We start from the raw sequence: 23,710 nt of genomic DNA, 5'->3' as shown, positions 1-23,710 counted from the left end.
GTAGTGACTCAGGAGTAAATCGTAACGTACTGCATCATAATCAGATATCACATTGTAATTAGAGTGAAGTGTATTATATGACATCGTGATTGGAGTGAAACATATCGTATTATATCTGAATTAGTTTGAATCGTTTTGTGTCGCATGGTAACCACAGTAATGGTAATCCTGTATCATTTCAGAATTTCAGAATTTTTTGAGTGAATCATACTGTATTGCATCCTAATTGGAGTGAATCGTATTGTTTTCATCGTAATTGGAGTGAATGGTAACGTACTGCATCAGAATCAGAGTGCATCACATTGTATCACATTGTAATTAGAGCGACTTGTATTTTATGACACTGAGTTTCAAGTGAATTGTTTTGTATCCCACCGTAATTGGAATGTTGTGAATTGTAATGTTTTGCATTGTTATCTGACTGAATGGGACTATATCACTTTGTAATCAAATCAGTTGTATTGTATTGCATTGTAATTGGAGTGAATCATACTGTATCATATCGTAGCCACAGTGAATTGTACTTTATTGAAACATAATGGGAGTGAATCAGATGCAATTCCCTCAGATTACAATCCGATACAATGTGATTCACTCCAATTATGTTGCGATCGGAGTGCATCGTTTTGTATTGCACTCTTATACCGTAATAACGGTAATTCCATAATTACTATTGAATCGCAATTAGAGTGAATGGTAGCTATTCACATCATTATCAGTGTGAATTGTACTGTATTGCATCGTGATCTGAGTGAATGCGACTGAATGGGACTCCATTAATTACGAAGGGATACGATAACATTCACTGTGATTACGATGCCATGCAATACGATTTACTCCAGTTGTGAGGCGATGCAACACAACTGACAAGATTACGATGCGATCCAGTACGATTCACTCTGATGATGACACATTGCAATACATTTTGGTTAGAATGCGACACAGTACCAGTCACTCCAGTTACAATGTAATGCCTACGATTCACTTCGATAATACTGCAATACAGTATGATTCACGCGAATTGCAATCCAGTACGATTCACTCTGAAACGATGCAATAAAATACATTTCACTGATTACAATTCCAGACAATGTGAGACCCTCCAATTACGATGCTATACAGTACGATTCACGCCAACTTTAAAGTGATACAATCACATTCACTTGGCTCATGATGCCATGCAGTACAATTCACTACAGTTCCGATGTGATGCAGCACAACTGCCTAGGTTACGATGCGATCCAGTACGATTCATTCTGATGATGACACAATACAATACAATTCATTTGGATTCGAATGCGACAGTACGATTCACTCCAGTTAGATGTAATAAGCTACGATTCACTTCGACCATGATGTGTTACAGTATGATTCGCTCTGAAACGATGCAATAAAATACATTTCACTGATTACAATTGAATACAATGTAATATACAGTACAATTCACGCCAATTATAAAGTGATACAATCACATTCACTTGGCTGCCATACAGTACGATTCACTCCAGTTAGGATGATGACACAATACAACTCACTTGATTACAATACGATCCAATACGAATCACTACGATGATGATACAGTACAATATAATACAATACAATCCACTCCAGTCACATGTTATTGCGGTTAATTGGTTCTGGACCTGACTGTGATAAGTGAATTCCCACAGTAGGATTCGTTATTTATAAATGTAATATTTTTCTCGTTGGAGCACAGAAAACCCGTTTCCGCTGCGGTCTCATCTCCAAGTGCTCGTGAACTGACAAATGTATATGGTAATGGATTGGAGCGGAGGACTATTGACATTGCACGGGCAAAGACATATCCTGATAGTGACCTTGCTGAATACTTATTGCGACGGAGCGGCTGATAGGGCGGCTCGGGGACCCAAAAAAGGGAAAGACGACAAGCAAACACTGTACGTGTGTGATTGATTTAGCCATTAATCTACACTAGGAGCATGCATGTGTCGCGCATGTGTTTGTGTGTTTAACAGAGGCACCCTGTGCACACATGGATAAGGCTCCTTCCTTTCGCCATCCTCCCTTTTATTGATCAGCATACAGAGAAAACAGGACTGCTGTTGTCTGCCGTGACAGGCAAACTCAGTAACGTCTTTTTCGGAAAATTTGTGAGAAACGCATTCATACAGGGACCACTGCACAATTCTCACATCTTATAAGCTTTCAGCCACTTGGATGCCACCCAACTGTATTATCCTTATCAATAATGGCTTGCTTTTGTGAAGATCTTGAAGCAATTTTGATCCACAGTTTCGGAAATACTGAAAAGACGAGCAATATAAACAAATTGCCCTGATTTGCGTTCCTTTTTAAAGATGGTTCTTTCATCTTGGTCGACAACGGTCGCTGTCAAGTGGCATAATTCCGATTATTTTCAGGGTTTCTGCAAGTCGAATTTAAGACTTTTTTAAAGACCATAATGAATACAATTTAAGACCCATTTCACATCCATATTTGCAAAAAAGTACTAAAGACATGAAGGAAAATCGGAGGCCCGGAATTACAAAGAAAATGAATTTATTCAACTAATGTGAACTAATATCAGTTCTGTTTTGTAAAAAAGAAAACATTGAAACATCTATGCATTTGTTTTAAATAAACATGATGTGAGTACATTTTTAAGATCTTTCAAAATTGTATACAAGACATTTTATGAGATTTAAGAGGATTTTAGACACTTTAAGGGCTTAACTTCAAATGACCACAAATGCACCAACTAATGCATATATTCATTTAAAAGGCTGGTTGACGTTGTAAGACATCCCCGTCAGCAGTGTAGTGCATCAACAGTGACTTACACCCCACTTCGTCCTGTGAGCCGAGTTAGGTTCGGATTTAGGTGATGAGGAACGTAAGTTCTGGTTAGGTGGTGAGGCCACTTCAGCAACGAGTTTGGCTTCTCAAAACAATATGCACTCAAGAGAGTAATACATTTGCATCACAAACATGCCTCCTCAAAAAAAATCAGACCACACAATCGCTCGGCATGACTTTCTCTCCCGTCGTATCACTACGCGCTGTCTGTCGCCTGTCCACTGTTGTGTGTGTGTTCCACAGCGGATGAAGACTGCACCGCTGAAGACGCGTCACAGTGCTGATGCGGATGTCATAGCTTGGATTTTTTGACATGAAGCTGTATGACATCCCCAGCAGCAGTGTAGTACATCAACAAGGACAACAGTACATCAACATTCACAGATTTCTGTGATGAGGAACGTAGTTCTGCTTAGTTGCTGGGGCCATTCAAGTAAAGAGTTTGGCTTCTGAAAACAATATGCGTTCAAAAGAGTAACACATTTGCATCATAAAAATGCCTACTCGAAAAAAATCAGACCTCACAAATCGCTCGGCGTTATATTTGTCTCCCGCCGCATCCCTGAGTACTGTCGCCTCTCCATTCTTGTGTATGTGACGGAGACGCTCACATCTTCTTCCGCTGTGGAACAAACAAGATGGTCGTGGGGCTCCGTCGCGGAAGAAGATGCGAGCATCTTCATCACGTACACAACAATGAAGAAGCGACATTGTGCAAATTTTTTATCCTAAATTAAGCATGTGCAAGCATAAAAATGACTGATGGAACTAAAATACAAATACACATGTTGATATATAGTATATTCTACACTGGTCGCTCGGGATACGTTCACACTGCAGGCTACTTCCAATTTTTTGCCTCATATATGACCTGTAATGAATTTTTTCATGTTCGTACGAACAGTACAATTTCCATTTTTTCAAGTGCGACTCAGGGCTCATTCGTATGTAGATATAAATCTAATCTACTGCAGTCAGAACGCATATATCTGACCTATACATCATCCAAAGGCGTGTTTTGTCGTGCAATACTTGAGTAAAGGTACTCACAGCTGTAGGCAAAATTTCTTCTTGTCATCTGAAAATTATTTTTAAAAAGTGTCCATGTCTCACTACTCCTTGCTCCGACATCCACCCACACGCTCCTCGGATCAGATGTCGCAGCAAGTTATCCATGAACTGCCATAGCCAAATGTCTTGCCCTCTTTCTTCTTGCACAAAATCCTTGAAAAAAAACACAAAAGCGCCAAGGGGAGCACACACTGGGGCAATGTTTACTTCCATAAACACGCCATGATGTCATTTATTGCGCACGGGGGTCACTTTCCACATTTACAAGGCATATTTTTTGGTAATGTGCACACAAAACATCAGATTTGAGAAAAAAATCTGAATTGGGTAACATAACTTCATATAAGTTACAGTATATCAACATAACAGTGTGAATTTAGCCTGAATGTCGGTAATGTCACATTGATGAGACAATAGTCGTGGAAGTAAAAAAAAAAAGAACAAAGATCCCTCCTAATGCTAACATGTGTGAATCTATATTATGTCTTATGTGTTTTATTGTGGTTTAATGGTTTAATTTTATGTGGACATACCTACGTTCCACATCACATACCACATTTCGCAATTCCATATGTCCAAAAGCAGTAGGAAGAAGCAGAGCTTATTCAATCCAACCCACTCTTCTTTTCACTCAATCATAACCAATTCATTTGTTCTCTTCCTATTCAATGTGTGCCCCTCGCTTATTATGTCTACTATATTGAGTAATAGGAGTCTAAAGGTGACTATAGGGGTGTTATTTCATGTCTAGAGGGCTCTAATAATGTTTAAAAACATACATTTTTAGAAGGTCGTAAACAGGTTTCTATGCTGTAACTACAAAAAATATTCCTTTCATAAATAAGGAATCTTACTCTCTGAAATTCACTTATCACAGTCGCGTCGGGAACCAATTAACCGCGATAAACAAGGGATTACTCTGGGGGTGTCTTAGAATAGTCGACTAGTCGACAGTTCAATTCAGAGGAGTCTGATTCGACTATCAGTCTCGCCGTCGAATCCTATAAAAACTTTCTGTGATCAAAATTGTACCATTCCGACTACATGGGGAGATGGCCGCGGCTGCTGCTGAGCATACATTTACAAAGAATGTATTTGTTTTTGTTATAAATAGCCTATTTTGACACAATATCAGCCTAATTTGTGCTAATAGAAATATAATTGAAAATGACATGTGAGAATGTACTGGAGCAGGTATTTTTTATTGTCATTTACACAGTGGTACCTTGGCATACGAGTGTCCCAACTAACAAGTGATTTTTAGATGCGAGCAGTCTCTCGACTGATTTTTTGCTTTGAACTGCGAACTAAAATTTGGGTTATGAGCTGTTAGTTGGGCAGGCATAGCCATGGACAGCTATTTAGGGGGCTTGTGTCAACGTGACAAATGCGGAAGTGAGCGAACACACGCACACAGCGCTCAATGAGATGGCAGTAAAGGCTCACGAAGGAATTTATTAACTTTATGGCGCTTAAACTGCTGTGTTTGTCAAAGATGAGAGAGTAAAAGTCGCATGTTGAAAAACTTGTAGTGTCATACAAGAAAAGTGTGATAAAGTGTGTGTAAAAGAGGGTTTGTGTGTGTGTGTTTGCCTCAGTAAAAGAGTGTTTGCAAGTGAAGTATACGCTATATCCTGACTGCACTACAGTACTGTATATGGGCGCAGTCCTAGTTTTGTAAACTACTGACTGTTCTTGACGCCTCTATTTTTTGAAAGTTGTCAATATTTATTTTTATTTTTGCAAATCTTTATTTGTAATGTTAGTCACGATTAGATTTTGTGAGATCTTTTGCTTGAAGAGAATATTTGAGCGATGGACAGTTTACCTCACCAATGTCTACTTGTTGCGTATGTTTTTTATACATTTAGGTCCATTTTGTGTCGAGTTGTATAAAAAAAACCAGAATGTTTAATAAATAGAAAATTGCATGAAGCAAATGTATCCAGTCTCATGTTCATAAGTATATTAAAAACTTTAAAATTATCTTTCAAAAGGTATACTTATTATAGATAAAAACGCCTAGCTGTGATTAATTGTGATTAATTATGAGTTAACTATGGACAAAATGTGATATTTGCATCTCTGGAAAAAATCAAAGACGACTGCAAAATGATTATTTTCTCTGCTTTTACTACGTGTTTGAGAAGCAATCAACATTTGTTTTATTCTATAAACTACTGACATTCCGTCCAAATGTTGTCATTTAGAGAATTAATTTGCAGAAAATGAAAAATGGCCAAAACACAACAACAACAACAAAAAAAAGATTATGAAGTTATTTTTTTCATTTTCATTGTTAAACAACCCAGTATTTTTGAGTTCAGAAATCAAAATTTGGTGGAATCACCCTGATATTTCATCACATCTTTCATTTGTCTTGCCTTCCACCAAAATTTGAGGTGGTGTCTTAGATGTTTCCAGAGCTGCACACATCCTGTTTGGTTTCTAAAACGTTTTTAGTTTCTAGTGACCTGCAATAGAATTTGTACTTGGAATAACGCACAAACCCCATCACAAAAAAAAAAGCAAACATACAAACACACAGAAAAACTTTGGACATACAGTAACCTCTTAAAAAATTGAGGTGGGGTTCAAACATGAAAAGAGATGTGAGATGAAAAGCTCAACTTTGATGAGAGGATGTTATAAGGAGGAGAAGTAAAGGAATAATGGGTATGACCTACCTGGGATCTGTGCAGCTCCTGCGTGCAGAAGGAGGAGGGTGTTGTCAGGGTTGAGGAGGGAAAGGAGGGGAAAAAAAAACAGAAAGGGAGGTTAGCATTCAGAGATTTACCACCATTTGCGTTGTGGCTCATGCTGGCTATGTATAAAAAAACCATAAATGCAAGGCTTTCCATGCTGTTTGGCTACTAAAAAAGTAATGTTTCATCATTAAAGCTTATTAGAGTATCTGGGTGGTTGTTGAACGTTTAATGTAGTGATGATCGCCTGTAAATCCAAAGTGAATCATCACAGCATTTCATCACAACTTGAACTCTTAATTACAGCTGGAAGGAGACGCTGTGTTGTGAATTGCTTTGGTTTGGATCCCGGGATGCAGAAACAGAGGCATCGTGTGCAGAAATGACTTTATTCTAACTCGGGCAAAGCAGCGGGTTTAAAAAAACACAAAGTACAAATAAACAGAGAAGACGAGCAAAGACGGCTGGCAAAAGGTGACAGTGCATAACGGGATAACACATGGCACCGTGGAACAAGATATGTAGCGAAGCCTGCTTTAGGTCATTGTACACATTATTGTTAAATAAAAGACGCACAAGCCTCAATTTACCTCACAAGTCTTAGACTGTACCAATTTTTGCGTGCTTGTACATAAACATTTGAAATCTCTAACATCAACGCTCAGGTTGTCGATCATAGTCTATCATAACTTCAGATTCCCATCGCGAACGAGGTCAAATGTTAGCAACACTCGCATAGCAATGTGAGCTACAGTGCTAAAAAAACAGGATCAGAGAAGACATAAGATGGCTAACATAGGTGACGATGCATAACGGGATAACACAAGGCACCGTGGAACAACTACTTCCCACCACTAGTACTACTACTACTACTACTAACTTCAAATCATCAACACAATTAAACTCAAACATTAGCAATACTAGCATAGCTACATGAACTAAAGTGCTAACATTATAGTCCCAGTTTAACTTTTAACGAGACGTCATGGTAGGTTAGCATATTTGCTAATGAATAACAAAATGATCCCACCTTTGTAGCTGTCTGACGGATAGCTGGCAGAGCTATGGACTTTATTTTAAGATGCGTAGCGAAGCCTGCTCTACATAATTGTATAGGTTTTTGCTAAAAAGAAGTCGCACAAGCCTCAACGTACGTCACAAGTCTTCAAAGACACCAAATTTTGCTTAAATCTAACGTCAAATAACATTAGATGATACAATATGGAATTCAGCCAAAATGTTCGGAAATCTACTCTGCTAAAGTCTATCATCCCCATCATGAATGAGGTCAAACGTTAGCAACACTAGCATAGCAATAGGAGCTCACTTGACAGTCACACTTTTATACAATGTTAGCCTATTCGCAAAAGAAACACAACATGATCAAACTTACAGCTCTCACATCAGAAGCTGACTGACGGATACTTGGCAGAGCTCTGGACTTCATTTTAAGATGTGTAGCAAAGCCTTCACTATTTTTTTTCAAAAAACTACTACAACAAACATCATACAGCAGAATGTCCCCCACGTGCATTCATGCAGTAAGCAAGGACAACAATGTATTCCTTTGATGTAGTGCCATGACACCTATAAGCTTTATCTCTCTTTTAACGGCCTGGAACACGTAGCCAGTGTCTATCAAAGGAGGTCGTCGCTGGGTTGGATGCTGACAACCACAACAGGCGTGTTCTCCACCACCCATCCTTCCCTGAGTAGGTTTAAGTATAGCCAGCATTAAGGCGTTGATTAAATCTGCCATCAGCTGCCTAAGGGCCATGAAATTGGACATGATGAGTGTGGCACATTAAAAACTAATTATCAATAGCACCGATCCAATTGTCTTTCCCTTAAACCAGTCACGGCGGTAAATCAAGTGTGGAGAATGGAACACAATGTATCACAATCAGCTGCGGGTTAACAACCCTACCTGTATTCCACTGACTGCCAACGCATTACCATAATGTCGTTTCATTACCCAGCCGCGGTGTTGCTGCTTCCTGCTACAAAACAAAAACAAGCAACACCTATTTTCGTCAGTCGCATGACTATAGGACTGAGAATAATGTTGCATGCCAGTGTCTAACCAAAGTACGTAGGATCCGGCCTTGGGATGATAGGCGGGCACTGTTTCATCAAAACCCTGTACCACCACTTGTTGATAATTGTATTGTTTTAGTCTAATGAGTTGTCCGGCACGCAGTGTTACAACTATGTTACTACACAACAGTGCTTGAAGAAGTATCTATATTGGCCTTCAAATTCATTTTTTCAAGACAAGCAACGTCTTAAAGGCCCCCTATTATGTAAATGTGACTGATGTTCCAACGGTAATACGTGTCCCTAAAGCCTGCTTATGAGAACCAAACATCAGAACAATTGATCCCTCACTTGTTTGCTTTACTTTTTGAGAGTTCTGGGTTTTAACGATGTCATGGAGGAAAAATCTCTTTCCCCGTGGACATGATACCACCTCTGGCCCACTTATATAAGCCGACCCCTTCAAGGAGGACAGCTTTGCATCAGAAAAAAAAGAAAACAGGCTTCGCTACGCATATTAATATATAGCCTAGAGCAGGGGTCTTCAATTAAAATTAAGTAAGGGCCGCAATTTATGCAATTTTTTTCAAACAAACAATGAATGAACACAAGAGGGTTATTTTTATATTTTAAAAAACTGCACCGGCTTCTCTGAAAAAAGAACATTAAATAATAATTGAATAAGTGTCTCTGCAACGCTGCAACAGGACATCCTCTTAAAGTTTCACATTATCTTGTTATTGTTGTAGCTGACATTGGGATTTGCCCTGATTTTGTCCTTTTTTTGTTTACCTTTGAGTACGATTTCTCCAGCAGAAGCACTATTACAACTATCTCGTCAGTGATGTTGATGTTGTTTTGCTCCAATATCCATGCAATCCTTAGCGAGCACTCATACGCACGTTGTTGTGCTATGAATTAATGTGCTATGACTTGTAGATTTGGGCCGTGCGGTGGTCTAGTGGTTAGCATGTTGGCCACACAGTCACAGTCAGGAGATCGGGAAGACCTGTGTTCGAATCTCCGTTGGGCATTTCTGTGTGGAGTTTGCATGTTCTCCCCGTGCGTGGGTTTTCTCCGGGTACTCCGGTTTCTTCCCACATTCCAAAAAACATGCATAATTGGCAACTCTAAATAGTCCATAGGTATGAATGTGAGTCAGCTGGGATAAGCTCCAGCATACCCCCGCGACCCTAATGAGGATAGAAAATGGAAGGATGGATGGACTTGTAGATTTTTCATGCTGGGATCTAAGCGCAGATATTTTCCACGCTCTCTTGGATGGATGCTTCCCCTCAAATGATGTGTCTTTTGTCAGGTTGTCACGTCACATTTGCACTTTTTAACCAGCCTTACAGTTTCAGAGCATATGAGACACAACGGTTTGGCACTGGATTCTGGAAGAATGAACATATATTGGTCCATGCATTCACTTTTAAATGTTCGCTTTTCTATATCAACTTTTATTACTTTTGAGCAAGCCATGGTTCTCATTCGCTTGGCAAGTACGCTATTCATTGGCTCGTCGCGTTTGCTGCCATGTAGCCGTGATAACTGAAGTACTTACGCCCGCTGCGATCAGTCAGCAAGAACTTTAGTTATTATTGTAGTTCCTATTCACTTCAATTGGTCACGGGTCCGTAAAGGGCCATTGCTGGGTCCGGTTCCGGACCGAGGTCTGCCATTTGGTGATAGCTGGCCTAGAGCTAGACGTCAGGCATTCAAATGTGGGAGCTGTAGGTTTGATCATGTGGCTTTTCTTCAGTGAAGAGGCTAACCTAACTAGCATGATGTGGCTGTTAATTAAACGTGTAATGTGAGCACTTTATCTCACATAGCTATGCTAGTGTTGCTAACATTTGACTTCATTCACAATGGGAATTTGAAGTTATGATCGATTTCAGAGGCTTATATTGTTGAAAATTCCAAATTGTACAACCTCAAGGAAGTCCAGAGCTTTGCCAACCATCCGTCAGTCAGCTACAGATGTGGAAGTTGTAAGTTTGATCATTTTGTTTTTCTTCAGCGAGTAGGAAAACCTACCATGATATCACTGTTAAAATGTGACGGTGATGTTAGCGCTTCAGCTCATATACAGTGGTGTGAAAAAGTGTTTGCCGGCTTCCTGATTTCTTATATTTTATTAATGCACATTTGCCACACTTACTGTACATGTTTCAGATCATCAAACAAATTTAAATATTACTCAATGACATCACAACTGAACACAAAACGCAGTTTTAAATGAAAATGCGTATTATTAAGGGAGAAAAAAAATCCACACCTACATGTCCCTGTGTGAAAAAGTGATTGCCCCCTAAAGCTAATAACTGGTTAGGCCACCCTTAGCAGCAACAACTGCAATCAAGCGTTTGTGATAACTTGCAATGAGTCTCTTACAGCGCTGTGGAGGAATTTTGGCCCACTCATCTTTGCAGAATTGTTGTCATTCAGCCACATTGGAGGGTTTTCCAGCATGAAGAGCCTTTTTAAGGTCATGCCACAGCATCTCAATAGGATTCAGGTCAGAACTTGGACTCGGCCACTCCAAAGTCTTCATTTTGTTTTTCTTCAGCCATTCAGAGGTGGACTTGCTGGTGTGTTTTGGATCATTGTCCTGCTGCAGAACCCAAGTTCCTTTCAGCTCAAGGATGGCCGGACATTCTCCTTCAGGATTTTTTGGTAGACAGCAGAATTCATGGTTCCATTTATCACTGCAAGTCTTCCAGGTCCTGAAGCAGCAAAACAGCCCCAGACCATCACACTACCACCACCACATTTTACTGTTGGTATGATGTTCTTTTTCTGAAATGCGGCATTACTTTTATACCAGATGTAATGGGACACACACCTTCCAATAAGTTCAACTTTTGTCTTGTCAGACCACAGAGTATTTTCCCAAAGGCCTTGGGGATCATCAAGAAGTTTTCTGGCAAAATTGAGACGAGCCTTAATGTTCTTTTTGTTCAGCAGTGGTTTTGGTCTTGGAACTCTGCCATGCAGGTCGTTTTTGCCCAATGTCTTTCTTATGGTGGAGTCATGAACACTGACCTTAACTGAGGCAAGTGAGGCCTTCAGTTCTTTGGATGTTGTTGTGGGCTCTTTTGTGACCTCTTCGATGAGTCGTCGCTGCCCTCTTGGGGTAATTTTGGTTGGCTGACCACTCCTTTTTGCCATTTGTGAAGAATGGCTCTCACTGTGGTTCGCTGGAGTCCCACAGCTTTAGGAATGGCTTTATAACCTTTTTCCAGACTGATAGATCTCAATTAATCCCAGTTAAGTTATGTTTTAACAGGGGGGCAATCACTTTTTCACACAGGGCCATGTAGGTTTGGATTTTTTTCTCCCTTAATTATAAAACGTTTCATTTAAAAACTACATTTGTTCAGTTGTGTTGTTGATTAATATTTACATTTGTTTGATGACCTGAAACATTTAAGTGTGACAAACATGCAAAAAAATAAGAAATCAGGAAGGGGGCAAACACTTTTTCACACCACCATATGTAAGCTACAGTGCTAACATCACATTCACATTTTAACAGTGATATCACCGTATCTTATATGTAATACGTTATGTGTAAAGTTAGCACTTTAGCTCATCAGATATGCAAGGTTATGTTTGGATTGCTGTTCACTCTTTCCGAACTTACTTGTGCAGAAAAGCAAAAGGGTGCTTTTCCGTAATTTTCTATAATATCTCCCTGGATAATTCATGAATCTCAATGAAAAAGCATATTCCTAGGAGTTCTATGAAGACGTATTTAGTGGTCGGCCTTGGCAGAGGTCTGCACTCCATTCATTAGCATTCTAGTTCAATCTGCCCCATTTGTAAACTGTCAGAATGTTGCATGAGCACAATGCTATCTATGAAGCAAAAGGTCAGTGATAACGCAAGCAGGTTTAAAATACAAATTAATTAAGTGACCTGACTCTCACTTCTTCTCCCAAGGATGCTTCCAAGATGGCGGCGTGTGACGTCGCAAACGGACTTGCTTGTGGGCTGTACTGTACTGTGCATAAACCCACCCTTCTCAATGAAAGGATTTGGGCTCAGTTATGCACTGAGCTGTAAAGCGGCTGTCACTTGATGTAACCTAAGCGGTATAAATATAACCCCCCACCCCATGTCCCCATCCCTTGCTCTGCTCTGCCTCCTCATTTTTTCCCCCTCCTGCTGGATGCTGTTCGCCCATCCACGCTCGCGGCTGTCTCTGGGACAGAGCGATTAGAACGCTAGGGGTCTGTCCTGCTGATAAGGCCGGGAAACCAGCTTTGCAACGACCAACAGCGACTTTAAACACCGCCTTGACCAGAAGCCGGGGAAAAAAAAAAAAGAAACCCAAGCAAGCGCATTACATCCCTGCTTGTGACAATAAAATATTATGCATCAAGCTGCTGCTCAGTGCTTATATTTAGCATGCTGGAGAGTGCTTACACAACCAGCTGGTAAATTGTGTACATTTAGCAATTAAAATCTTGCACAAATGACGGCGTAACATAACACACGTGGTATTTTCTGCTATCCAAATGAATATAATTTAATAAAATACATAAAGTTCCAATATTGTACTATTTTTTGCCAATTTTAAATGAGTACCAGAGGTCTCACAAGTGTATTGGACGTGTGTTAGCCTTTTCTCTTCACAGAAAAACAGCTCTTGCATCTGTAGCTGACTTATTGGATGGCTTTATTTTAAGATGTGCCGCGAAGCCTGCTTTATATCATTGCGTACGTTGTTGTTAACTTAGCCTCTAAAGTCGCACAAAACCACCATTCCGAAAGACGTCACGCAAAAGTTTTATCAAACTTGCAGCTCTTGCATCTGTACCTGGCTTATCGGATGACGTTATTTTAAGATGTGTAGCGAAGCAGTCGATCCTCGTTTATCGAGGTTAATTGGTTCCAAACCCGTCCAAGAAAAGTGAATTTCCGCGAAGTAGGGTTCAATATTAATAAATGGAATATTTTCAGAGTTACAGCATAGAAAACCTGTTTACAACTTTCAAAATACGTTTTTTAACGTTACTTGTATTATACCCTCTAGAAATGACATAAAACCCCATAGTCACCTTTACACTCATATTACCCAATATAGTGGATATAATCAGAGGAAATACAGAGAAAACATGCTCGTGTGTGTTTCAATAAATCTGGAAGTGCGGACAGGAAGTGATGTCAGGGATTCAGGGTTGAGTTTCAGCTAGAGTACGGCCACAACAGTACCCCGTTTTATTATTATGATTATGATGATGATGATTGATTATTGTTATTGTCATTACTGTGCCTGTGAGATAATTCAAACCTGCAATAGTTGTTGACAGCAATCAAGTCTGGTGCGAGTGTTACTAGTGACACCTACTGGTCAGTGTAGACAACAGTTCATCAATATCCTTTCATCCTGTATTTGTGTTTTAGTTCATTTAGTCATTTTTTTATTAAATGTTAAACGTTAGCAATGCGAGGATATACAGGAGCTATGCGAGGTAAAGTGCTAACATTACAGTCGCATTTTAACAGGTTTTAACAGGCCTATTCACTGAGGAAAAACAACAAATCTTACACCTTTCACATTTGTAGCTGACTTATGCATGACTTTATTTTAAGAAGTGTAGAGAAGCCTGCTTTATGTCATTGTATACACTGTTATATTAGCCCTCAGAACGGATACGGAACTAACACGGAATTTTGCTGGCTTGTAAATAAACACATTTTAACATCAAATACCGCTGAGGTCGTACAATTTGGAATTCAGCCAAAATCTTCGGAAATATACGCCTCTCAAGTGTAACATCCCGATCACGAATAAAGTCAAACATGAGCATAGCTATTTGACACCAAAGTGCTAACCTTACAGTCACATCATGCTCGGTTAGCCTTTTCGCTGAAGAAAAACAAAATGACCAAACAACTCCCATGTCTGTAGCTGACACACAGTTTACTTTTTTTAAAGATGTGTAGCGAAGCCTGCTTTATGCCATTTTATACATTATTGTTAAATTAGCTTCTAAAGTTGCACAAAACCTATGTCTCGAAAGATGTCATGCAAAACCTCCATGCACGTCACATGTCTTTCAGGTCAACCAGTTTCAAAGATACAGAATTTTGCTCGCATGCAAATAAATACATTTAGAACTTCTTACAACAAATACCGCTGAGGTCGTACAATTTGGAATTCAGAAAAAATATTCAGGAATAGATGCCTCTAAAGTCAATTCTAACTTATAATTCCCATCCTGAATGAAGCCAAATGCTCGCAACTCTAGCATAGCTACGTGAGCTAAAGTGCTAACATTAAAATGCTTTCGTTTGTATTTTTTCCAGTGGTAATTAAAATAGTTTGTTGGGCTTTAGTTTGAAATGTGTAGCATAGCATGTTTTTTTTCCCCAAATAGCACATATTTACAAACAAAAGTGTAACAACGAGCGCTTCAAACAAGTGAGGGATATTTTTTCTCACACTTGGAGCTCAAAAACTCTCGAGACACATTGTAAAAATCTCGCATAATCACTCTCGCATAATAGAGGACTTTTTTTTTTTTTTTACAAAACAATATCTAATTTAAAAAATCCTAATTTTGCCTGTTTTCCATCAAGGAAAAGATATCAAATGCCCATCTGAAGACCATATTAACAAAACTCCGAAGATGATCATCAAAAATCCATTGCAACAGTCCTGAATATGTCCCTGATGAAATTTCAGGACAATATCATCTGGGACTCTGTGAAATAAGTTCAATCAACGATGTATTGAAGTTCCTATCTACGTAAATAAGAACACCCATGCATTGATAGGCCGGGGTGTGTGGACAGTCTAATCCTTGAGGTGTTTTAAGAGGGAAAAGATGACTTGGCCCTGGCTTACCTCAGGGGTCAGAAGAAGGTCCACAACCATTAATTTTAAATGAGTGTAATGGATTTGTGGTAATGGAAACCCAATGGCTCCAGACAGCATTGGGACTTGCTGGTGCGAAGACCCCGTAACTGCATCGCAATAGCCAGACCACTCAACTGTGCCAAGTGTCAAGATTTGGGTTCTCACGTTGAAAGTCATGAGAAATCTATTCTGAGGGTGCTCATGTATAGTCGAAAAGGGGTCAAGCTCTCCCCTTAGGTCCTAATAGTTGAAGAATTGCATCCAATTTAAGATGCATCCAACAACACCACAGCAAGTGACCTTGGAGAGTTGAGGAGACACACTCTGACTAGTGATGTCAAATGGAGCGATATTCTCCCGACCAGTTGAAAAATTACAGGAATTTACATTTTTCACTGCTGGATCTTAAAGAGATTCCAAGTAGAGCTAAATGCAAAAACAAGAAATGGGAGTGAGACAAAAAGTATGTTTTGAGGAAGCAATTTACTGCAAACAAGCAGTGAAATAGGGTGTTCATCAGCTATTCAAAGGTTTAAGACCATTGCTAAAAAAAAACAACCTGAAATCCCCCTAAAATACAAATAAAACGTTCAAAAAAGGACTCAGTCATGTGTAGCTGCACTACCTCAAAAAATCTCTTTGGCATGCTTGATGTGTTTCCAGGAGGCTGGTGGGAATGTTGCCCCGGGTGGTGAAAGTGGCTTCATGGAGGGCATCCACTGTCTAGAACTGATGTCCAATTTTGTAAACTTCCTTGCCATCCATCATGTTCCATCATGTTCCATGAAATGTTCTCATTTGGATTTAGATCAGGGGGACACACAGGATGGTCCAAAAAAAGTGAGCTTATTCCTCTGGAAGAAGTCGTTTGTCAGGTGGGCTTTGTGAAGTGCAGCGTTGTCCTGTGGAAAAAGCCAGTCATTAGCACACAGACGAGGGCCTTCACACAGCCATCTGCCGTTTCACGCCCCTGCACAACCTGAGGCTCCATTGTTCCAGGGAAGGATCATGATGGCATGCCTCTCCACTGTGCTGTGTGGAAAACATCTCAAGTGGGATTTCCGTGTCGTGCCAGTTACGTTCGGAGCCATCAGGACCGTCAAGGTTCCATTTTTTTCCTCATTTTTCAATGTCCCATGTTTGGTGCTCTCCTGCAAATTCCAAACAAGCAATTTTGTGGCCTTGAAGGAGACGAGGCCTTAGAAGATTATTTTTATTCTTAAAAGCCTTCTCTCGCAGATGCCGGTCTGATTGTTATTGTCCTGCATTCAGTACAAGTAACAACCTTCATTTGGGCCGAGGGTGGTCCCGTGTCCTGACGGACAGCCAGTGGGACGCTCCGGCTCAGGGCCGGTGACATTTTTTTCGGGTCTACCACTTGACTTTTTTGTTCCATAACCCTCAGGGTCTTTGAGGAAGTTTCAAATGACGGTCTAACTGCGTCCAACCTCAGCAGCAATGGCGCGCTGCGTGAGGCCTTGCTTTTGCAGCTCAACAACCCCACCGCATTCAAAGAGAGAAAGCTATTTTTGCCTTTGCCGTCAAGAGATCACGACAGTGTGGATACCTGACAGAAAAAGACATTCAAGCCACAGATTTTGCCAAGATTTTGCCTTTAAAGGCTGTGCTCTTAAACTGATGAGCATCATATTGCAGTTGAATGCTTGTTTGCAATAAATTGCTTATTCAAACAAAATAAAATCTCACTCCCATTTCTTCCTTTTTTATTTAGAAATTCTACTTTGAACTTCCTTAAGATACAACAGTGCAAAAGGTCAATTATTCAAATTTTTTCAACTGGTCTTAATATTTTGATCAGCAGTGCATCAGTGTGGGGGTGAGGGAAAAGAAACCACTTGGAAGTGTTAAAATGTTAGCGACAGTCCCAGTTTGCACTTCACTTCTTGTTCTACTCGTTCACACCCTGCGAACTGTGAGCAGAAGGAGGGAAAAAAAAAGCCGCAGAAAAACATGTTTACATGATTTCTGACACCATAAAGCAGGATATTATTACTTCTCTGCAAGACATTACGTTTACACCCATGTCAGTCAAAGGAAAAAAATCAGAGTTCTTATTAGCCTGAAAAAATCTGGAGTTGTGGATGCGACATAACCATGGTTGTGTGTTGGTGTTTTCAATGGTGAGCCAAACTATACTCCTGTATGAGCTGTAAATATGTAATACAGAATCACTCAACAAACAGTCATGACTTGGGCAATTGGTTGCTAAGTCTCGTTCCTTTTTCTGGGGGGCGGCCATGTTTTTCAACCAATCTTGCTCAATTTTTATACATATGTGCTTGTCAGTCCCCGAAAGATGTGTGCCAAATTTTGTGGAGATTCGGCTAAACATCCTTAAATTACAGTGTATTTTTATTGTAGAAAAATGTCCAACTTCTGGGGGTGAACCTCCATCCATGCATCTTCTTCCGCTTATCCAAGGTTAGGTCACGGGGACGCGGAGGGGGCTTCCCTTTCCCTGGCTACTTCATTCCGCTCCTTCCGGGGGATCTCAAAGTGTTCCCAAGCCAGTTGACAGTCATAGTCTCTCCAACGTCTCCTCGGTCTTCCCTGAGGCCTCCTACTGGTTCAATGAGCCCTGAACACCTCCCCAGGGAGGCGTCCGGGAGGCATCCTCACCAGATGCCCATGCCACCTCATCTGGCTCTTCTCAATGCGGAGGAGCAGTGGTTGTACTTTGACTTTCGGGTGACATTACTTCTCCCCTTATCTCTAAGGGAGACTACAGCCACCCTACGGAGGAAACTCATTTCGGCAGCGTGTATCCGCGATCTTGTCCTTTTGGTCACTACCCAAAGCTCATGACCATAGGTGAGGTTAGGAACATAGCTTGACCGGTAAATTGAGAGCACCTTTAGGGGTTTAATAAGTAGGGATGTGAAGGATAAACCAATGCAACCGGATATCCGGTTTGGGGAGAGAACAATTCCGATTTGCCAGTAAAAGAATCCTGTATCCATAATAATCAGCCATAAATCTTTAGAATAATCGATTGTGGAGACATGTGCCGGGTATTGCGAGAGAAGCAATCGGAGTGTATTAAAAGCAGCACGAGAGCCTGGGCTGCCCGTGTGTCAGTTCAGGAGTAGTTTGCGTAACAGGAAAATGTGCGGGAACCGTACATTTGACCAATGACTTCCGGGTCCTGTTTCCATGCTCGCAGGGACGTTTTGTGATAAAAAAATACGTTCCGAACGCAGGTGGACTCGCGCTATGTATGTAATAACGTACGCTAAAGTACGCTAACCAGGAAATGTACGTAAACAGAGGCGACATTTTTATGTACAAATTTGCTAACCAAGACGAACGCTAACCGAGGCTCCACTATTTACGGAACTTAGGTTTTTACAGACTACAACATAAACGGAAAAGGATTTTCACGATTAAATATTGTGGTTAAATTTACAGTTGTTTGGACGTACAGTAATCCCTTGTTTGTCGTGGTTCATCGGTTCCAGACCCGACAGTGATAAGTGGGTATCCACAAATTAGGTTTCCTTATGTTATCAATGGAATATTTCCGTAGTTAGAGCATTGAAAACCTGTTTACGACCTACTAAACATGGTTTTCAACATTCTAAGAGCTCGAAGTGGCGAGGTTGCATTGTATGTTGTCCATTTGGTACAGTAAAAATGTTAAGGTGTGAGAGCCTTGCATTATAAACGAAATAAGTGCTTTGTGAAAATGTGCCCCGCAGAACAATTTTGCTGAATTAGCCTTGTGTAGCAAAAAGAAAAGAGAATGAATAGGTAGAAAAAAGGGGGCTTGAGGTCGTAGATAAGAGACGGAAGGGCGGGAAAGCTAAAGAGGGAGAAACGGGGTGGGGGGGATAAATTAGAGAGGGGAATAAGAGCAGTCCCATGAGTCGTATATTTATGTAAGGGGGAAATCAGCTCACTGGAGTGTACACTATAATGCCCCCTCCCTCTGTATAATAATGGGTGCTGCCCCCACCGCCACCCCCATAAGAGGATTAGCTTGCGCCTGAGCTGGCCACAAATAATGTACGTCCACCTCAGCCTGACGCAGCAGAAAACATGTTGGGAAGTAAGAATGCCGCAGCAGCATCTCCATTGCGTGCAATTGGACATGCAGCAGCGCATGAACGGATGCCATGAGCACGCAGGAAAGGCCGTACCCTCGCAGGGCAGCATGGAAATGAAGTGCCGCATTTATTTCCTCCTGCTTATATTGAGCAGCGCGCCTCTATGACTCCCCGTTATTTGGAGTACACGCCGCGAATGGCCTCTTGTTATTGTAGCTTTTGATCAGGCAGTGATAGGTCAAGACGACCACTCCGGGAGGAGGAGTGTTCCCCAGTTAATGTCTTGCACTGTAGGGCAAACTCTCCTTTTGTGTGCGCTCGCCACCGACGGGATTAAAGCATCCATCTCCCCCCATCAGCCCACCCCACCCCATCTTCAACCCTTAATGGTATTAGGAAAAGGCTGGATAGGTTTCTGTTAAGGAATATCTGATATGGCCAGCCGGCTGATTCAATTAAGTAAAGAGCGAGATCGGAGGGATGGAGCGCGTTGTGTAGCAGCCGCCAAGACGCCGGCTCAAAGCGAGGACTTTCAATCTGTACAAACTGCAGAGGACCGAGCTCCGCCTTGACAAAAACACACAAATTACACTGAGGACTTAAAGAGACTGTTTGCAACTCTCTCCATCTTTTGAAAGCAAAAAAAAACAACATCCGCCTAGCATATGTTACCAATTAGAACAGTTCAAAAAAAGGTCTATATTTTTCACGATTACAAATGAAACTGCATAAAAATTGAATAATCGGCTCGAATAAAATCACTTGGGGTGACCATATTTTGATGAGCAAAAACCAGGACACTCAGCCTGGCAATGAGATACTAAAATGATACCGAAAGTTTACTCAAAGAAGCCTTATACGATTCAATGATATCGTATTTTATTATATCTAATGATTATCTTATTAGATTTTATGTAATATTTTATTATTATTGTATTTATTATATTATATTCTTACATATATTATTATAAATTAGAAAATGTCAATAAATAAAAGTATGTCTCCTCTGTACGGGCAGTATTGTTTTACAATGTTCCCTTTCGCAGTTTTTTTTTAGTGCTTCCTTTTTTATTTTTATTAAAGCGTATAAACGCTGTTACAGGCTGAGCCTGGCCCTTTAAGTAGAATTGCATTGTGGGAAGTTGAGTGTCTCGCTCTTCCCTCTCTCGTCTGTCTGCACCGTCCATTGTTTTCTGCCTCCTCATTGGCTGTAGACCGTTGTCAATCAATCTCCTTCCCGTCCTGCCATGTCTCCTGTGTCATCGCTAGCTTGCTTGCTTGAATCCTCGGTTCTCTGCAGCAGTATGTTTTAACAAGGATACGAAAACGCTACAGTACAGCGGAACGGCGCCAGGACGAAGCGGCACGGTCACAGGAGTGAAATATGCGTGAGTGATTTCATAATTTCTTGTGTTGATCATTAAGGTTGATCATTAAAACTTTTTGGAGAGTGTTTAATGTGAGAAAATGTTATTGTCTGTCTAAGAAAACTGTATAAAGTGTCTGGTGAGGGGTTTTACAACCTTAAAACATATATGATCATTGTAAAATGAAGTTGGCTACTTTGTGGATTTCACTCATTGCGGGCTATTTTCGGAACCTATCCCCCGCGATAAAGGAGTGAACACTGTATTACAAAACACCGTCTACAACCACAGACACCAATTCGAAAGGTAAAACATAAAAAAAAAAAAGCAAACGGCACAAAAATACTGGTTACATTCCAAAACTTAACTAGCATTTCACCTACTGCAAAAAGAGTAAAATATCCACAATATAACAGGAACACTTGGCTTTTTTAGGGCCCTGCTGCAAAAATACTAGCCAAAGATCCTCTATACAACAGGAGCGCTCTGTTGTTTTTAAGGACCTTCTGCAAAAACAGTCAAAGATTGTCAATATGACAAGAGAGCTCCCCTGTTTTTAAAGACCCACTGCAAAAACAGTCAAAGATCCTCAAAACGACAGGAGCACTTTGCTGTTTTTAAGGACCTACTACGAAACCCCCCCCCCCAAAAAACCCTCAAAGATCATCTATATGACAGGAACACGTTTCTACATGGTGCATTTGGTATTCTGATAGAAGTGATGTAGTCATGCATGCTGAGGTGTAAGTGATGGCTAAAGCCCCCCCGTCCCTGACCACCCTTGCCTTGCTGGAGTGATCTATAAATACCATCCAATTTACTGTTATAGAGCGCACGCTTTCACAGCATCCTACCATTTCTCAATTAGCCAACGCGGCATCTGTACCTCCTGGAAAACCCAGCGTGGTGTTGAAAGGGTCCAATAACAGCCCCTTGACCCTGTTTATAAGCACAGGGATGCAGGAACGTTCATGAATATTTCCACTGGGCAATACAAGGCACGTATGTACAGGAAAATAAAAGCTTTCTTGAGGTTTTATTCAGCGCAGACACCAGCAGATGATGGACCATAAATACTTGATAAATAGCAATTACCTCCAAAAGCAGGCAGGAAGAAAAGAGCCACTATTTCAGTCAATTATGAGGCTTCTCCCTCAAAGGGCGGAGAAATATGACTCTTCCCTTTCAAGCCTGCCGCCGGATAAAGAAAGAAGAAGCAGGAAGCTCTACCATGTTGTGGAGCCTCAATAATGTTTCCCTCCACCTTCATGTCAGGGATGAAAGACCCCAAATGTCCTTTGAGTGAAACCCCCCAGAGGACTTGATGTGCATCAATAAGACTTCCATGGCTCAAGATTCACGCATAATCTCTGCTCCAGCTTCAGGCCCGACTAACTTCCTCTCCACAGCCCTTCCTCGCCATGCCCAGGATCCACACAAATATATTACATAATGCAAGCTAACAAGCTAGGATGCTAACCAGATAGCCTCAAATGTATTTCTTGGCTGGCTACATCGAGTGCAAGGTGAGGTCATGTCACGTGACATTACTGAATACTACTACATATCACTTGTATTTCAGTATATTTGGACTACCGTAATAATAGACCACAAAACGACGATCATTATTTCATTTATTTACTTCTGAAAAAAAACGCGATTTAGCGAGGGATCGATAATCGAACCGCAATGTTGCGAGGGACGACTGCAAATAAATGGTTTTTCACTTGTATAGCACTTTGAAGCAAATGTTAACATATTTTTTGCATCAATTAGGCATTTTCAAGCATACAAATGGCCAAACGACGTCAATACAAATATAAGGCATTCAAAGACATGCTGCGATGATGTGTAGAATTCTACACTGGTCACGAGGTGGCACTAATGTTACATGACTGAGACAATAGCCACTGCAGGAAACACTGTACAGAATAGCAAGTAAAAAAAAACTCTCCCAATGCTAACATGTTTAAGTCTATGTTATGTCTTATATGTCTTATTTTCTCTGATTATGTCTACTATACTGGGTAATAGGAGTATAAAGTCAGTTATAAGGGTGTTTTTCCATGTCTAGAGGCCTTTAATAATGTTAAAAACTGTATTTATAAGGTCATAAACAAGTCTTCTATGCTCGAACTACGAAAATTACTCATCACATGTCTACAACCAATTAACTGTGATAAACGAGGGATTACAGTAGTTTGTTTACTGTAAAATCATAAAGTTGTGCATGAATGCGCTTTAATCATATGAATAATACTCACTTCTCATTAAGATGTTCATAATATTCCTCGACATGTAGCTGACATTTTCAAGTCAAAATGGTGGCCTCCGCCCTAACAGACGCCGTGCCCCAAATAGACGCCGCTTAACTTTACTCCGACGTGTGTCGCTGTAGGCGAGCATGGCGTCTGCAAAGCTGACAATGGCACAAAAAACAACTGAATAATAAGTACAATGTTGATTGTAGTTATTGGAATTATTTGTGTCATAACTAAAAGAAAACATTTCATGTAGCAATGAATATATATATATTTTTTTATTTGTTGGTGGTTAAAACTTATTTTTCCCACTTTCTATCTTTAATCCTGCTTTAAAATCCTCATATTTTTTGGCTCAAAGGAAGAGAATACGTGTTTTATGTGTTCACAATAGCAAGAAGCGTAAACACGTCCTGCTTCACCGCTCACACTCAGGATGTATTCATATAAAAATAATCAATTTAATCATACCGCCAACGTGACGTGA

The 23,710-nt window shown here is 40.5% G+C and overlaps 1 protein-coding gene across 3 annotated transcripts in view; it reads right to left on the bottom strand.

Annotated features, from left to right (window-relative positions):
- Positions 1–23,710, bottom strand: part of LOC129169591 (cell adhesion molecule 1-like) — a 440,926-nt gene that overhangs the window by 135,400 nt on the left and 281,816 nt on the right. For 2 of the 3 annotated variants that reach the window (XM_054756154.1, XM_054756156.1), the window contains one exon: positions 6,597–6,614. The exons of the other annotated variant lie outside the window; for it this stretch is intronic. In XM_054756154.1, the coding sequence (XP_054612129.1) occupies positions 6,597–6,614 (18 nt within the window). The remainder of the gene's footprint in view (positions 1–6,596; positions 6,615–23,710) is intronic. 3 annotated transcript variants of the gene reach the window in all.

This window comes from Dunckerocampus dactyliophorus, chromosome 16, assembly GCF_027744805.1.
Source record: "Dunckerocampus dactyliophorus isolate RoL2022-P2 chromosome 16, RoL_Ddac_1.1, whole genome shotgun sequence".
Classification (NCBI taxonomy): domain Eukaryota; kingdom Metazoa; phylum Chordata; class Actinopteri; order Syngnathiformes; family Syngnathidae; genus Dunckerocampus; species Dunckerocampus dactyliophorus.
The sequence above is the reverse complement of the archived record's forward strand: the minus strand, read 5'-3'. Positions and strand labels throughout refer to the sequence as shown.